This window comes from Galleria mellonella, unplaced genomic scaffold (genome assembly GCF_026898425.1).
Source record: "Galleria mellonella isolate WM207_F2 unplaced genomic scaffold, CSIRO_AGI_GalMel_v1 utg87, whole genome shotgun sequence".
NCBI classification, from domain to species: Eukaryota; Metazoa; Arthropoda; class Insecta; order Lepidoptera; family Pyralidae; genus Galleria; species Galleria mellonella.
Genome location: NW_026442166.1, coordinates 3550001 through 3569469, shown reverse-complemented (window position 1 = coordinate 3569469; position 19469 = coordinate 3550001). Strand labels below are relative to the sequence as shown.

Here is a 19469-nt window from a genome sequence, read left to right as displayed (position 1 = left end):
AGCGAATGCGGTTTTTTATATATTACATATAGAATAGATATTTTTTGTCTATTCCAGTAAGTAATTTGGACAATTTTTGAGTATTTGTCCCGATATAGAATGGGCCACCCCTTCCTTTCCCGTGGCCCGTGGACGTCGCAACTAAGGGAACTAAACGGTAAACTAATTAAACGATCCTAAACTAATTAATCGGTCGAGGGATGGGCAGCAGCGTAGCTCCTAAAATATCACCAAAGCCTAACTTACGATTGCCAACCCGCTTGCCAAGCGTAACCAGTATTGGCAAAACCCCCCTTACGGGAGAGGCCCATTTAGAGTCGGGCTAAATACCTTTATTATAACTTTGTATGTTAGCACACTAGATTTATAACATTGATTTGGCTATGGCTTTTTTTTTATACAACTTAGAATGGCAACAACAAGCTGACGGCTCACCTGATGTAAAGTGGTAACCGTCACCTAGAGACATGAGCAGTACCATGGACATAACAGAGTATAGTGTTTCGCTCATGATACCTCCCATGCGTTCCCATTCCTGAGGACTCAGGTGTTATTCCTCTGTACCCAGTAAATTCACGCCATATCCCACCCTTCAAACCGAAACACAGCCATGCAAACACTACTGCTTCACGGTTGAAACACGAACGGGACAGAGGTACCCAAGCAATTGACTTTCTTTTGAAGTTCTTTGATTTTGAGTGGATCACTGGTACGCGCCTCTTTATAATTCTGTCATTCATGTATGTGTATATGTTTAGTTTTGTACAAGTAGTTGCACACAGCCATTTTGTATATTTTGTTTTTATAGTAATAGGTGGCCAAGGTCGTTGGTGACACTAAAATTATTGATATTTAGATACATATGTATATATATTGTTATTTGTGTCTTTTGTTTATTGACCTAAATAAAGAGAAAAAAAAAATATTCAGCAATCGACAGTAAACAGCCGATATGATGGTGGTAATAGGTATATTTTCAGTTTGACGTACGGCTGGCAATTTTGATTTCACCTGTATAAATAAGTGGCAAATTAAGTTCTATAAATAGGATTGCCTTATAAGCAAACATGGGGAAAAAATAGATGTTTTATACAATCTTACATTTATAATTTTTACAAATACAATTTAATTTACAACATAATATTATTTATTTATATTTATTTGCATGCCACATTGTTACATATGAATTGTTACAGCTGAGGTGGGGGGGAATGGAGTAAGCATGGGCGGCGGTAGTCACTTACCATCAGGTGAACTGCATGCTTGTTTGTCGCCTATATAATAAAAAAAAATCTTTTCTCCATCCAAAGGTTGCCTGGAAGAGATCGCTCTTAGCTGTATGGCCGCCCGTTGTTTTCTTAGTACAATATTTTCTTGTAATTGTTTGTATTTATAATAAGTTTACTATTGTAATCTTATGGAGGAAACAATAAAGAGTATATATATATAAGAGACAATTATACACAAGTTATTGAATACATTTCTTAATAAATAAATATTTAATCAAAGCTCAGTTTTGATCGTAAGTAAAGCTCTAAACGTCTTTATCGCTTCCAGAACATCATCAGAGAAGACTTGCGGTAACTCTGAGGCGAGGAAGTGACCACCGTCGTGGATTACCGTCACATTGACTAAGTTAGGGTACTTGATCCGTAAGACGTTCGGAGGCTGGTAAATAATCTCATTTTTCGCTTGAATCACCCAAGTAGGCACTGAGGTTGGAATTCTGAAAAATATATCAATTAATCAATACATATAATAAAATCGTAACTGGCCGCTGTCTGTACATGGAAGATATATAAGAAAAACTATTATAGGGGGCTTTATGAACGCAATAGAACACAAAACAATGATTTTTAGAATTTTTGTCTGTCTGTTGATCTGTACGTTTGTACACGCAAATCTCAGAAACGGCTTAACTGATTCGAACGCGGTTTTCACTAATGCGTTGCGGTTTACTTCATTCAATATTTAGTTTTTGTTTTATTTAAATCGGTTCATAAATAAAAAATGTTATATCAATCTAAAGAATTACATATATAATTTTATAAAATAACCAATCGGTTGACTGAAACTTTTTTTTATTATATATATTGGTTTTTGAAAATTCCGCCTACTCATACGAAGTCGGGTCGGATCGCTAGTTCACCAAGAGTTTTCTTCACAAAGTCCCTTCGTAAACATTACTTCAAAGTATCAAAACAATGAAGTGCTTCAATCTGTACTATTATATAATTAGTCATAACTTATATATTTATTGTTATTTATATTATTATATTATTTTATTTATTTATTTCTTATTGAATTCCATAATGTAATTAGTAGATAACATTTCAACTTCAATTATGGACCCTGTTGGGCACAGCAAGTACGAGAGAGGAGGACAACGCTTTTTTTCACTTTAGAAATAGTCTAAGGATCTGTTACAATATTATCCAGTCATTGAAATTGTATCACGATAGGTACGTATTTTCTTATTATTATTATTATTCATTATTTAAGTATTGGTGTATTAATATGTATTATGTAGAATTATTTATATATGTATTGTATTGTATGTGATTTATGTATGTATATTTTTTGTAAATATGTTTGTATGTTCAATTATCGTAAAATATATTAATGTTGTTATCTGTCAAAATATTTATTTAATTTACAAATTGATTTTGTTAAATCAATGTACCGCCATTTACTCTCTTTCTCTCTCTCTGTTTAGCGTAATGATTGACTGGTAGAGAATGTCATCAGGCATTAAGTCTACCCTGTGGACATGTTCTATTGTGTGCAAAAGTATAAATGAATAAATTGACGGAGGAATTGGTGGGCACACATAAAAAAACAAACAGTCGTACAAAAAATATAAAACCTCCTTCTTTGTTGAAGTCGGCTAAAAAAAGAAAGAATCCTTACTCGTTAACTCTCAATGACAGCTCTCTCTTAGACGTCGTGTCAGCATACAGCCTCATGGACGTGGTGATACAATTGCTTGTCCAGTAAATCATGATATTGTCAATGAGCTCATCTCTGGTAAATCGTTTTGTGAGACCGCCGTCTTTTAATTCTTTATTTTCAGCACGAGTTCCAGCCGAATACTTTTCTAGGATATACGCTAGAAGACCAGAAGGAGAATCAGTGAGCCCCACACCTGAAATAAAAGTAATTGTGTTGTATTGTAAAATATTTATTGTACATAACTCAGATTGAACACTGGTAAATGTTTTAATATACAATGGCGGACTTATCCCATAAAGGGATCTCTTACAGTCAACCTTTGAGAAGCTGAAAGAAAACTGTAGAATGTATAAGGGTAATAACCGTAGGTACAATTAAAGATAAACTAAATAATACCCAGTAAAAAAAATTAAATATATAATAAAACAGCTCTATATACCTACATATGTAAATAATAAAAGTACATGAATAATAATATAACATGAATACATAAATAAATAAAAACTTACACATATAAATACATATACACATACATACATATATATATGTATATGTATATGTATATATATATATATATATACTCATACATACACATACATATATACATAACAAATACATATATTCACAATTGGCTCAATGAAGAGGGATTTTCAGAATATTAATATAAATGCGAAAGCTTGTAAGAATGAATGGATGGAAGAACATGTGTTTATTTTTATCTAAAATAGAATGGCAAACAAGCTGACGGCCCACCTGATGGAAAGTGGTAACCGTCACCTATAGACATGAACAGTACCATGGACATAACAGAGTATACTGTTTCGCCCATGGTACCTTCCATGCGTTGCTATTCCTGAGGACTAAGTTATTATTCCTCTGTACCCTGTAACTTCACCCCTTTTATAAAATAGCTAAGTAATAAATGTTTTGTTTTATTACGACGACTTAATTTTTCTTTTACATCACAGGTATGTGACCAGTGTAGTACTGGAGTTATTGGTATACTCTATGAGTTACTAGGCTGGAGTGCAAAATTTATGAAATTTATGAAATGTTAGATTTTTTTAGATAAATTCATTAAGGACAAAGTTTTTAATTAAGTTTTTTTAATTTATGAACAACTAAATTAAGAAATTAACTACATTATTAATACTATAATATAAAATACTAAACATTTTTAATCACTAGCGTCGTTTAAGTTTTAATAGACAAGTATTTGGAGTCATCAAAAAATAAAAGAAAAAACATTATATGTAGGTACATAAAAAATTGAAGGTTTTCCTCGATTTCCCTGGCACTCCATCATCAGATACTAACTTGGTGACAATGCGACCACTACAAAGGTATAGTCCTCTCGAATAAAAAAAAAAACATTTAAAATCGATCTATAGTTTAGGGAGAAATCGGTAAACATACATAAAAAAATATACACATAGACAACAGAGCGACAACTTCCTCCTTTTGGCAGTCGTTTATAAAAAAGTAAATTGCGTGCTGTGTATAATTTAGAAAATTAAACCAATTATAACACGGATATGGCATATCTAAGCGGTTACTTTGCCACAATTAATTCTTAGTCGAATAGAAAATAAAGATCCTTCTACAATGTAACTGGCAACAGAATAAAGTCGAATGTTTAAAATTCTTACAGGCGTTAAGTACGACTCAGTATTACCTTGTAAAGTATCGCATGTTTTTTTTTTTATTTTATTATAAACTACATAGTTTTTTGCACGCTGTGATAAGTTCTTTTGTAATTTGTATTTTTATATTTTATTCCTTTTTATTGTTCATTTATGTGTTACAAACTCTTTTATAATTTATTGTTTTATATTTTATCCTTTTTTATTTGTTCATTTATGTGTTACAAATTCTTTTGTAATTTGTGTTTTCATATTTTATTCTTTTTGTTTTGTTCATTTATGTGCTAAAAAATCTTTTGTAATTTTTATATTTTATTCCTTTTTATTGTTCATTTATGTGTTACAATCTCTTTTGTAATTTGTATTTTTATATTTTATTATTTTATATTGTTCATTGTTTTATCAACTTTTAATACGAACCTACGTTAATATGGGCTATTTTTTGTTCCGGCCAATCAATATATCCTGATATCGCGCGCATAGTCGCCGATAAATACTAATGAATAGATAAGTATTATTAATTTAAGAAATTGGTCTTTAACTTCTGTATACTGAACCCTAAAAACGGAGGTATCGAGTGAAGTCTATAATCCAAATTATACGTATCCTTCCTCAGTCAGTTTCTATACTGTTGAGTGTTTATCGGTTAATGCATTGAACATTCCGATATATTAAATATTAAGGTTTGTTATAACAACTATTTATTTTTCTTGATTATTACAAATTGTTATAACTATTTCATATTAATTTTATATTATACATGTGTTATATTGTAAATGTGGAATTGTAGAAAATATCTTCATCTAATGTATGTACCTATATTAATGCAATAAATGATTTTATTTGATACGATTTGATTCTTTTTATTATTAATTTTTAAATGACTGCTTTAACTGTATTTTTTTTTTTTTTGGAATGAGACGGGGGAAATTTTGCCCAGCAGTGTGATATAATGGCTTATTGATAAATATATTTGTTTTGTCCATTCCAACTCATAATTTAGTATAATTATAATAGTGTACTTGATTTAAATAATAATTTAAATAAGTCTTGTGTTATTAAATAAATTTATAATGGTAAAATCAATTTTAGTGTCATAAAAACAATACCTGACTTTCTTGTCAGTTCTTCTCAGATGAAATTGCACTCAGAATATATTCTCTTTTTCTTTAGTTTTATGTTCTATTTTTCTATTTCTTCTCCTTTTAAGTTCTTTTTTTTTTCAATCGTCATCAAAAAGGGGGTTCTCAATTCGGTTGTATCTTGTTTTATATTTGTTACCTCATAACTCTGTCAGTTTAAAACCGATTTGGTAAATTCTTTTTTTATCTAAAAGAATACACTTATAAAATGACCATTTTTTTATCAAAATCGATTCAGTAGTTTGGTTTTTAATTAAAAAATAAAAACGATTTTGTAACATTTGAAATTAGTTTTGTTTTCTGTGGGACATAATCTTGAATTAATTCGTACTATATTTTCTAATTTTTTTTTTTTTACTATTAAAAGGGTCCCGCGATTGATTACAATCTCACCTGTTGGAAAGTGATGATGTCGTCTAAGATAGGGCTCACGAGCCCACGACTAACCTATTTACATTTGCCTTAAATTTTTTCTTATTGTAAAAAATGCCCAGTAAGTTTGTATGTACCACTTACAGATGTGCCAACTGCTGTTTATGACAGCCTTTGTCGTCACATTCTATCCTGCCAATTCATTTTGGCCTACAGCGGTCCCTCCTCTACCGAAATTAGACTATAACCAATGGTGGGGTCCGAATGAATGCAAACACATACAAGACACCAGTATTAGACCTTTTAAAGTCCATTTTAATGAATCAGTAAGTTACAATTATATCATCATCATCATCATGTTGACCTTTAACTGACCACTGCTGAATATAAGGCTCCCCCTTGAGGGGTTTCCCCAGTTGCTGCCACGCTTGGCAGGCGGATTGGCAACCACAGGCAGGGTTTAAAGTTGTTTTAAGAGGGACGCTGCTATTTATCTCTCACTCTCACTTAGTCGGCTCTTATGGCACCCACGGAATAGGAAGGGGTGGTCTATTCTACGCCGGGACCACACGGCTTACATTATATTTAATTACAATTATATATTTAGACTTTATTATGGATGGAAATAGAAAAACCGAAAATCCAATTACATTATAAATAAATAAATAAATAACACCCAATGTAATAAATTTTTTTTCTGTCTGTGCTAACGGTATACGCTGGCAGGGCACCAGTGAGGGATGATAGGTGAGAATGAAAAGGCAGGCCAGTTAGTTCATTGTGATGAATACACCTGGAACTGTATGATGGTTTCCAGGGGAAACTACGTGGAGGTCGCTCTTAATATGTATATTGCAATTAGGCTGGTAATGTCAATTTTCAAAAACAACTAAACATTTTTAAATGTTTTTGATTGATTATTTAAAAATGTATGTAATGTAACGATGTCGGATGGATGGATAGATTTTTGTTATTCTTTAACACTAAAACTATTGAACGGATTTAAATAAAATTTGGTATAACAGCCTCTTTTATTTTCCGAGGATTCCAGTATTACCCCACAGCTGCACATGATTAAGGGTCCCAAATCGGTCCCGAAACTAGTCAAGCTTACTCGATTTAATTACACGTAAGTTAAACCGGTAGTTATTATATTAAAATAAAATGTATTGTACTTTGTTCTCCAAAAAGTACTGTTAGTAAAGTCTATCGACGTATACGAGTAGGTATTTCACAACTCTAGGTGCTAGGAGCATTTTTTTAAATGGGTGGTAATGGTATGGTAACCCTGTCTGCACTATCGGTATACACCGGCGAGGTACCAGTGATAGATGACTGATGAGGATGAAAGCAGGTCAGTTAGTCCATCCTGACGAATTCAACTAGAATAAGCCACGATGGTTTCCAGGCGGAGCCACGTGAAGGTCGACCTGCTAGTAATGGGGTCAAATAGCCCCTTCCCCCCACTAGGTGCATTAGGTAGGTAAGAACCTATTGCATTCTTTTTCATTCTGCCACTATATAGTGATCAAATAATTGGTACTTATGTCCCATTATTAATTTTAGATGATAAATGACCTCAAAACCCGACTGGTATACCACCGCCCCTTCACTCCACCTCTAGAAGGCATCGGCTTTCAATATGGATTCAATACTGATACCCTGGAATCTTGGGTACAGTACTGGGCACAGGACTATCCGTTTGCCGAGCGTGAGAACTACATCAATAAGTATCCACAGTTCAAGACGAATATCCAGGGATTAGATATACACTTTGTTTGGATCTCGCCTAAGGTATGTATGTATGTATGTAAGGTATCGTGTTTCTACCGTGAATCAGTTGTGTTTGCATGGCTGTGTTTCGATTTGAAGGGTGGGATATGGCGTGAATTTACTGGGTACAGAGGAATAACACCTGAGTCCTCAGGAATAGCAACATATCATGGGCGAAACAGTATACTCTGTTATGTGCATGGTACTGCGTCTATAGGCGACGGTTACCACTTTCCATCAGGTGGGCCGTTAGCTTGTTTGCCATTCTAAGTTGTATAAAAAAAAATTTGTGATTACATGAGATGGCATACAAATTGAAGGTTCATTTGACGGAAAAGATAAGATAAGCGTAAACTACATACTTGAATGGTGTTATAGGTATCACATAACACGTTCACGTAACGAGTTTGTGATGCCATGATGATCATCATCATAATATCAACTGTTAAACATAAGCCTATAAGTATATTTTGCCCGAAATGCCACATTTGACAGACGAGTTGGCAACCGCAGTTAGGTTTTTAGAGATGTGTTGAGAGGGATACTGCTACCCATCTCTCCACCATAAGTTCCCGCAGTCGTCTCTTACAACACCCACGGGAAAGGAAGGGGTGGCCTATTCTATGCCGGGATTACACGGGTAATGCATGTATGATATAATGTATATATATATATATATATATATATATATATATATATATATACAAAAAAAAGAACAAAAATAACAATTTAAGAACAATTCTGACTATGCATTATACACTTATTCTCTTTGGGATTGACTAGTCTCCATTATTAAGAATCCCTTCTTCCGAATGGACTTATGTCACTTTGTATTAAACGGGTCAGCAGTTCGCCATTCCAAATGGTATACAAAAAATGATCTTACCATGTTAACTTAAGACTTCTTTCAGACAACGGTATACCATAATAAGGAAGTGATACCACTGCTGCTTCTGCATGGGTGGCCGTCGTCCATACTAGAATTTTATCGAGCGGTGCCTTTCCTCACAACCCTGAGTGATGAGAGAGACTTCGTGCTGGAACTGATTATTCCCAGTTTACCAGGTTATGGGTATTCTGATGTGAGTAGTATATTTATTGGTTCCAAGTCAATTCTCTAAACTCTTCAACTAGGTTAAAAGAAAAAATTGTAGTTATAGTATTGTATTAGCCGTTAACTGTGTATTGCTGAACATAGTTTCCCCTGTAAGAGGGGTTCTTTCAGTAGTTGCCACGCTTGGCAACTGCAGTTTGGGTTTTGGTGATGTCTTAAAAGCCTAATCCTAAGCCTTCACCATAAGCTCCCTTAGTCGCCATTTACGACACCTACGGGAAAGGAAGGGGTGGTCTATTTTATGCTTGGACTACATGGCTACGGTTTGGTATACCCTTATTTATTTATTTATTTAACACTTTATTGCACTAACATAACATGATTTGTTAAACAATTTTCAATACGTATAGTGTAGTACAAAAGGCAGTCTTATTGCTAAGCAATCTCTTCCAGACAACCTTTGGGTAGAAGGAATTAAAGCATAAATAGGTAGGTGGCGCGTTAAAAAAAATAGATTTGTAAAAAATAATATCTGTGACAGCATAGTCATATACACATACATCAAAAAACACATACATCCAAACATATACATATATATATACATACACATACATATATACACATAAATACATACAAATATACCATACTAATACACATATATATAACACACATAAAACTGGAAATACGTAGGACTAAGTGATTACTTACTTACTATAAGTAAGGTAGTACGAAGCTCGATCAAGTGTCATGAAGTTTAGTATACAGATACTTTTTGGGATGGAAGAACAGAGACTACTGTTTATCTTGATCATTCAATTAATCCCGGTCAAAACGAAGACGTGGTTTAAAAGAGTTTAATAAAGTTTACTATAAAGGCAGTATTGACTAATAATAAAATCTAGCCTTATTTATCTGTAGGAACGTCTTTAACCTATTAGAGGCCCTGGGCACAGTAGGATAATGGGGCCCCTATGACCATACCATTGGTTATAGTCTAATTTCGGTAGAGGAGGGACCGCTGTAGGCCAAAATGAATTGGCAGGATAGAATGTGACGACAAAGGCTGTCATAAACAGCAGTTGGCACATCTGTAAGTGGTACATACAAACTTACTGGGCATTTTTTACAATAAGAAAAAATTTAAGGCAAATGTAAATAGGTTAGTCGTGGGCTCGTGAGCCCTATCTTAGACGACATCATCACTTTCCAACAGGTGAGATTGTAATCAATCGCGGGACCCTTTTAATAGTAAAAAAAAAAAATTAGAAAATATAGTACGAATTAATTCAAGATTATGTCCCACAGAAAACAAAACTAATTTCAAATGTTACAAAATCGTTTTTATTTTTTAATTAAAAACCAAACTACTGAATCGATTTTGATAAAAAAATGGTCATTTTATAAGTGTATTCTTTTAGATAAAAAAAGAATTTACCAAATCGGTTTTAAACTGACAGAGTTATGAGGTAACAAATATAAAACAAGATACAACCGAATTGAGAACCCCCTTTTTGATGACGATTGAAAAAAAAAAGAACTTAAAAGGAGAAGAAATAGAAAAATAGAACATAAAACTAAAGAAAAAGAGAATATATTCTGAGTGCAATTTCATCTGAGAAGAACTGACAAGAAAGTCAGGTATTGTTTTTATGACACTAAAATTGATTTTACCATTATAAATTTATTTAATAACACAAGACTTATTTAAATTATTATTTAAATCAAGTACACTATTATAATTATACTAAATTATGAGTTGGAATGGACAAAACAAATATATTTATCAATAAGCCATTATATCACACTGCTGGGCAAAATTTCCCCCGTCTCATTCCAAAAGAAAAAAAAATACAGTTAAAGCAGTCATTTAAAAATTAATAATAAAAAGAATCAAATCGTATCAAATAAAATCATTTATTGCATTAATATAGGTACATACATTAGATGAAGATATTTTCTACAATTCCACATTTACAATATAACACATGTATAATATAAAATTAATATGAAATAGTTATAACAATTTGTAATAATCAAGAAAAATAAATAGTTGTTATAACAAACCTTAATATTTAATATATCGGAATGTTCAATGCATTAACCGATAAACACTCAACAGTATAGAAACTGACTGAGGAAGGATACGTATAATTTGGATTATAGACTTCACTCGATACCTCCGTTTTTAGGGTTCAGTATACAGAAGTTAAAGACCAATTTCTTAAATTAATAATACTTATCTATTCATTAGTATTTATCGGCGACTATGCGCGCGATATCAGGATATATTGATTGGCCGGAACAAAAAATAGCCCATATTAACGTAGGTTCGTATTAAAAGTTGATAAAACAATGAACAATATAAAATAATAAAATATAAAAATACAAATTACAAAAGAGATTGTAACACATAAATGAACAATAAAAAGGAATAAAATATAAAAATTACAAAAGATTTTTTAGCACATAAATGAACAAAACAAAAAGAATAAAATATGAAAACACAAATTACAAAAGAATTTGTAACACATAAATGAACAAATAAAAAAGGATAAAATATAAAACAATAAATTATAAAAGAGTTTGTAACACATAAATGAACAATAAAAAGGAATAAAATATAAAAATACAAATTACAAAAGAACTTATCACAGCGTGCAAAAAACTATGTAGTTTATAATAAAATAAAAAAAAAAAAATGCGAAACTTTACAAGGTAATACTGAGTCGTACTTAACGCCTGTAAGAATTTTAAACATTCGACTTTATTCTGTTGCCAGTTACATTGTAGAAGGATCTTTATTTTCTATTCGACTAAGAATTAATTGTGGCAAAGTAACCGCTTAGATATGCCATATCCGTGTTATAATTGGTTTAATTTTCTAAATTATACACAGCACGCAATTTACTTTTTTATAAACGACTGCCAAAAGGAGGAAGTTGTCGCTCTGTTGTCTATGTGTATATAGTTTTTTTTTATGTATGTTTACCGATTTCTCCGTAAACTGTAGATTGATTTTATTTTATTTTATTTTTTATTCGAGAGGACTATAGTCCGCGACGACTACAAAGGTATACCTTTGTAGTCGTCGCATTGCCACCAAGTTAGTATCTGATGATGGAGTGCCAGGGAAATCGAGGAAAACCCTCAATTTTCTATATACCTACATATAATGTTTTTCTTTTATTTTTTGATGACTCCAAATACTTGTCTATTAAAACTTAAACGACGCTAGTGATTAAAAATATTTAGTATTTTATATTATAGTACTGATAATGTAGTTAATATTTTAATTTAAATAAAAAAAAACTTAATTAAAAACTATATCCTTAATGAATTTATCTAAAAAAAATCTAACATTTCATAAATAAATAAGTTTTAATGTTACAAATTAGACTTCAATTATTTTATTTAAAAAAATCATGATATATTTTGAAATTCTGATCACGGAATGATGAAAATCTAGTTATTGTGTACTCCTCATTTAGAACTTAGTTTATATTACCCGTTCAAATTAAATAGCAATGCCACTATTATACATTGCGTATAAGGAGATACGTTTTTTAATTGTTCGTTTTCTCAATTACGTTACTATTGCTATTTCATAATGCATACGCTCAAAGCCGTAGGACTTACGGCATTCTCTTTCTACGGTCTCATATTAATTTTATGAGTAATAAAACTGCCATTTTTCAGTGCTGAACATAAAACGGTTTTTTTTGGGACACTTCTTTAGAAACTATCATATATATATATATATATATATATATATATATATATATATATATATATATATATATATATATATATATATATATATATATATATATATATATATATATATATATATATATATATATATATATATTACCTACTATACATATAATATACAACTATAATTCATAATTTGCCGTGTTGTCCCAGCATAAAATAGGCTACCCCTTCTTTTCCCGTTAGGTGTCGTAAAAATCGACTAAGGGAGCTTAATGGTAGAGGAATGGGCAGGAATCGGCTCTCTTAAAACATCTCCAAAGCCTAACTGCAATTCCAATCCAATCCTATGCCAATCCGCCCGCCAAACGTGGCAACTACTGGCAAAACCGCCTTAGGGAGAGGCTTATGTTCACCAGTGGACAGTAAAAGGCTGATAAGATGATAGCTCGTAATGTAAAATAAAAAAAAAAGAAATACATAATTTACCAAAAACAGACAAAACACTTTAATAAAAACAATCACAACTCTGTTTTAATATTTCTATTAAAATTTCTGAACGATTGTACAGCGGTGAACAAGTCGTCAGCGAACACTCGCGGCAGTTCCGTGGCGAGGAAGTGGCCACCGTCGTGGAGGACTGTCACGTTGACCAGGTTAGGGTACTTGAGTCTCAAAATGATGGGAGGCTGGTATGATATCTCGTATTTGGCTTGTATCACCCACGTAGGTACTGGGGTTGGGTGTCTGTAATAGCAAAAAAAAGTTTAGAGAATGATCTATTTTATCATCAATAATAAGATAATTTAATAGTCGAGGAATGGGCAGCAGCGTCCCTCTTAAAGCATCACCCAAAGACAAACTGCAGTTTTTTTTTAATGGATGATAATAGAATGGTAACACAGCCTGCGCTATCGGTATACACCGGCGGGACACCAGTGAGGGATGATAGGTGAGGATGATAAGGCATGTCAGTTAGCCCATCGTGATAGATATATCTGGAATTCAACACGATGGTTTCTAAGAGGGATCACGTGGAGGTCGACCTGACGGGGTATATTGTTAGCAATGGGACTGGTAGGCCGCATTACTAACAATCCCTCATTATTAAGTCCCTCCCCCCTCTCTCGGGCCATATATCTCATTTCTCACTGGTACCCCGCCAGCGTATACTGATAGCGCAAGTAAGGTTACTATTTAATTATCAGTCATTAAAAAAGAAATTTTTTTTTTATATAACTTAGAATGGCAAACAAGCTGACGGCCCACCTGATGGAAAGTGGTAACCGTCGCTTATAGACATGAGCAGTACCATGGACATAACAGAGTATACTGTTTCGCCCATGATACTAGAAATCGACTTTTGTACAAAGTCTCCCTCTGGTAACCACATTTTGTTTGTTTCAATTAGCAATATAGAATAGATTTTATCCTAATAGAAACAAATAACCAATAGATGGCAGTAGTAAACAAAACATATACCATGTTACTCGTAGCTAGTACGTTTATAAAGTGTTTAACTTTTTTGGTCACGTTATTTTAACTTATATATATGGTAACTCTTAAAACTTACTCGATAACCTTCATGGACAGTTGTTTCTTACAAACTGATTCCGCATACAGTCTCATAGATGAAGTTACCGAGTTAGTAGCCCAGTAAAACATCAGATTGTCAATTAGGTGCTCTCTCGTGAAGTACTTAGTGAGTCCACCATCTTCCAATTCCCGGTTATGAGCACGAGTCGCTACTGAGACCTTCTCTAGATTATACGCCAATAGACCAACAGGGGAATCGGTGAGGGCAACTCCTGGAATGGAAATATATTTTTTTTTTTATACAACTTAGAATGGCAAACAAGCTGACGGCCCACCTGATGGAAAGTGGTAACCGTTGCCTATAGACATGAGCAGTACCATGGACATAACAGAGTATACTGTTTCGCCCATGATACCCCCCATGCGTTGCCATTCCTGAGGATTCAGATGTTATTTCTCTGTACCCAGTAAATTCACGCCATATCCCACCCTTCAAATTGAAACACAGTCATGCAAACACATATTTAGGCATATAAACAATACAAATATATACATTGACAACATACATTTGCCAATCCGCCTGCCAAGCGTGGTAACTACTGGCAAAACCCCCCTAGGGGAAGGCTTATGTCCAGCAGTGGACAATGGCTGATATGATGACGATGATACATTAAAAAACGAAATATAGTTTTTGCATCAAATATAGACATGCACGACATTGATATAATACAAAAAGACGTTTATAAATACAAAAAATGATATATTTTATAGATATTTAAGACTCAAATCAATACTTTTAGATAATATCTTAACCTTAAATGACTGTAGTTGATGATGAAATGTATAATTTTTGTTATACATTTCATTTTGTTATGGGCGCATGCAAAAAATCGGTTCTGTAAAGAGGAATTTGAAGAAATATTCCTATCCATTAATTTACGAGAAAAATATTATTTACTAGCTTTTTGCCCGCTACTTCGTACGCGTGGATTTAATGTATCAAGATCAAAATCATCAATCAACATACATCAAATGTTTAAATGACCTTCAAGAACATAAATGTGAATCTGGATCCAATTTTTGTAGTAATTTTAACCATTACTAGTGAATCAGAAGCAAAAAGAGGTTTTGTGTAGTATGAAAACAAAATTGCATGTAATTTAAAAATTATATTCAAACACTTCCGACCTTAGGGGAGGAGTGCTTTCTCTGGTCCCAAGGGAATTGTCAAGGTGTAAATAGGGCATCGAGTTAAGAGATCGCATCAATAATTTCACTACCTTCTAAAAGAAAGATGACGTTATTACCACTGAGGGTAACGCCATCTAGTGTCAAGACCTTCTAGACTATTTGCGTCATAAATAAAAGCGTCTGTCGTATATTACCGAACGACGACTTAACGTGCCTTCCGAAGTACTAAGCAAGTGGCAATTATTTTTAAATAATTCAAACATGTATTTAAAAATTCAGAACTTAAGGCGGGAATTGGGTATTTCCCAATTATTGTCTTATTGTAATACAAACTTTTTGCTCACCTATCGTATCAGGTTTAGTAGCTTGAATATGGAAATATCCTGACTCTTCTATCAAAAAAGATAAGCTCTTCGATAGAGGGTATAACCGTTCCACCAGTTCTGAGTCCACGAAGAGAGATGGGTAGATTGCTATCAGGAATTCAGCTAAGATAGATTTCAGATCTCTTTGTACTCCTAAATTTGTATGGTGTCCTAATACTTCCTGCAATAATAAAATAAAGTGCCTATTAGATAAATTATTAAAGAATAACAGGTATATTACAATAGGTAATCTTATTAATAAATAATATATAGATATACACGGTAATGAAAATAAGAAATAAACAATAGAAATAAATGCAACGATGGGTCACGCGAGAGAGACACAAATAATGGCCTATCCCTGTAAGCTGTAAGTCATATGTCGTTAAGAAGGATAAAGTGTCGCCCGCAAAAGGTAATTGTTATTATAATAATATTTGTATCTTCAATAATATCATTTTATTTTTAAATTTCAACGCTTGTAGATTACGTACAGGGGGAGGCAAATTGTTCCAACACTTAGGAGCAGTCTATTTAAAGCTGCCACAGAAGTATAGAAGATACGTATAAAGATAGCTTTAACGATAAACGATATGAAAGAGTTCAGAGGAAATTTGCACGTGTTCTATATAGTAAACTTTACGGCTACTATCCATATTTGTACCCATCACTGTTCGTATCCGGTATGGTAGGTCTAGAAACGCTCGAGGTAAGGCGAAAATGCAATTTGATGATGCACTATTATCGGTTGCTCAACGGCGGAATAGACAATCTTGCAACTCTCAGCCGTTGTTCTTTGTACGCACCCCAACGCTGCATGCGATTGCGCGCTTGTCGACTACTATCGGCACCGCCGGTTCGCACCTGTACTGCTCAGTTTGCTCCCACTTATCCGGCTATTTCTCTGCTCAATACTCCGATTGCTCAGCAGCCAGATATTGATATATTTAATGACAAAATTGATATATTTTTAAAATGTTGTACAAAATTTGTAAGTTTGTAAAATAAACCTATGGCTCACTACACGTTTTGGAAGACTGTAAGTGTGGTGAGTAATTTTCAAATAAATAAATAAATAAACATTTCACCCGGTAGTTTTATACTTACATTAGGAAACAGCGTTGCCATATTGCTACATATGACGGCACCCCAATCTCCGCCTTGAATGTAGAATCGCTTATGGCCAAGTCTATGCATAAGATTCCTAAAGACGACTGCTACTTCAATTGCTCCTAATCCTGGACGAACTGCTGCCTGTAATAGAGAGATATATATTAGCTTCCACCTTAACGTTAGTAATGATAATAATCTTCAAGATAGATATACATTTTTTTATGCAAAATAGAAGGGCAAACAAGCTGACAGCCCACCTGATGGAATGTCGTAACCGTCGCCTATAGACATAAGCAGTACCATGGACATAACAGAGTACTGTTTCGCCCATGATACTCCCCATGCGTTGCCATTCCTGTCGATTTTCTTCATATCAATCACATATCTACATTTATTTCGATTATATTTTTTATTTGAGTACAGTCGGTATTTAATATATGTATTCATTATTAAGGCCACATGAATATGTGTGGTCCCTGCATAGAATAGACCAGCCCTTCCTTTTCCGTGGATATCGTAAGGGGGAACTATGAGGCCTTAATCGAGTGATGGGCTGGAGCGTTATTTTTAAACCACCAAAGCCTAACTACGATTGCCGGGGGGAAGGGATTGTTAGTAATGCGGACTACCAGTCCCATTGCTTGCAATATACCCTGTCAGGTCGACCTCCACGCGGTTCCCCTGGAAACCATCGTGCTGAAGACCAGGTGTATTCATCACAGTGGGCTAACTGACCTGCCTTTTCATTCTTACCTATCATCCTTCACTAGTGCCTCGCCTGCGTAGCGATAGCGCGGGCGGAGTTACCATTCCATTATCATCCATTAAAAAAAAAACTACGATTGACAACTTGTCCGCCAAGCATGACAACTACTGCCAAAACTCTCCTTATGGGGGAGGTCTGTGTTCGGCATTAGACAGGTAACGGCTGATACGGGATAAATCACTAACAACACAAAATGTTACAGGTCACTGTTATATGGTGGCTATCGTGCAATTCATAGCAAAATGTTTTCCGTCCAATATAATTAGATCTTTTTATTGTTCAATATGTACTTAGGTGTTCATGACGCGCGTCGAAACTGTGAGAGATATATTTGTCTCTTTTATGATGTATTCGCTACACTGTGTGCACTGTACTATTCATTCATTAGATGAGACGTCAAACTTGCTGGTTTTTTGTTAGTGTGAATGTGTGAATATAATTATTTTACAGTTACTAACACACGTATAATTGCAATGTGCGTGTTCACTTTGTTGCTTGTAAAAACTCCGGTGGATTTCTGCGCGCCTAGTACTATTAGTTGTTTTATATTGTGAATATTTAAATAAGAATTTAGGTAATTTGGAGCAATCATAAAAAAATACATTTAAAAGTATAGAGTTTTAGTAAATTTATTTGTTTTTAAATAACTTTATTGACCAAAAGAAAATATGGTAAAAAGACGGATTTAATGCTAGTGGCATCCTCTGCCAGTCAACCCTTGGGATGAACAATGAGTCACGAACGCGGTACTTCATTATTGGAATAGATAAAGAAAATAACAGTTCAAAATGTATGCCTATACATAAGAAATAATTTTGTGCAAACGAGCGGACGCCCTAAAATATGGTTTTATTGGATGATAATGGAATGGTAACCCCGCCTGCGCTATTGGTGTACGCTGGCGAGGCACCAGTGAGGGATGATAGGTGAGGATGAAAAGGTACCTAGGTCACCTATAGACATTAAAACTACAATACAGGTACAATCTGATGAGAGTACACTATGATTCCCGCCATACACATACGTTGTCACCCCTGATAACTAAAAATGTACACCTCCATATTTTGTAATTTCACTGCTATAACACCACAGTGGACTAACAATCTAACTTTATTGTTTTCCATTTATTTCATTCTCTAGTCCCGGAGTGGCCGATTTGACTACACCCAAGATCAACTATTAACTGACGAAATACTGTGCAATCGGGTGGGGGGAAAGGGATTGTTAGTAATGGAGACTGAGAATCCTATTGCTAGCAATATACCCAACCAGGTCGATCTCCTCGCGGTTCTCCCTGGAAACTATCATGGTTAATTCCTGATGAATTCATCATGATGTGCTAACTGGCCTGTTTTCATTCTCATCTATCACCCTTCACTGGTGCTCCGCAAGCGTATCCCGTTAGCGCAGGCGGAGTTACCATACCATTTTCACCCATCAAAAAAAAAACTGTGCAATCTACTAATGACATACTTTTTGAAATCTCAAATGAAACAACATAATTCACTATACTGTAATGTAGTATTTTTTTATTTTATTAAGAGGGATAAAACTAAAAATCATGATTAGTAGCTACTTATTTATATTAGTGTGAGCATTGCGTCTGAGCATCTTTTGCTAAATTTGCACCTCTGTTCCATTTCTGTTTCTACCGTGAAGCAGTTGTGTTTGCATAGCTGTGTTTCGGTCTGAAGGGTGGGATACAGGGTACAGAGGAATAACACCTGAGGCCTGAAATGGCAACGCATGGGAGGTATCATAAGCGATAGAGTATACTCTGTTATGTCCATGGTACTGCTCATGTCTATAGGCGACGGTTACCACTGTCCATCAGGTGAGCCGTCAGCTTGT

The 19469-nt window shown here is 34.0% G+C and overlaps 2 protein-coding genes across 3 annotated transcripts in view; both read right to left on the bottom strand.

Annotated features, from left to right (window-relative positions):
- Positions 1 to 1503: 1503 nt before the first annotated feature.
- Positions 1504 to 10056, bottom strand: LOC128202286 (juvenile hormone epoxide hydrolase-like). The gene is made up of 3 exons (XM_052902050.1): positions 10050 to 10056; positions 2911 to 3145; positions 1504 to 1726 (listed from the first exon to the last, which is right to left on the bottom strand). Exons 1-3 carry the CDS (start codon positions 10054 to 10056, stop codon positions 1504 to 1506), a joined length of 465 nt encoding a protein of 154 aa, XP_052758010.1.
- Positions 10057 to 13131: 3075 nt separating this feature from the next.
- The window catches only part of LOC113516409 (juvenile hormone epoxide hydrolase-like), a 14550-nt gene continuing 8212 nt past the window's right edge, over positions 13132 to 19469 (bottom strand). For both annotated transcript variants that reach the window (XM_026900827.3, XM_052902114.1), the window contains exons 5-8: positions 16847 to 16993; positions 15719 to 15920; positions 14221 to 14455; positions 13132 to 13394 (exon numbers count right to left, since the gene is read on the bottom strand). In XM_026900827.3, the coding sequence (XP_026756628.2) occupies positions 13169 to 13394; positions 14221 to 14455; positions 15719 to 15920; positions 16847 to 16993 (810 nt within the window). In that variant the 3' untranslated portion in view covers positions 13132 to 13168. The remainder of the gene's footprint in view (positions 13395 to 14220; positions 14456 to 15718; positions 15921 to 16846; positions 16994 to 19469) is intronic.

Bases quoted from the DNA above. Each gene is read 5' to 3' on its own strand.
- LOC128202286 (XM_052902050.1), bottom strand. The intron at 1,727-2,910 runs GTAAGGATTCTT...TATATTTTTCAG, and splicing joins CTGTCATTGAGAGTTAACGA to AATTCCAACCTCAGTGCCTA.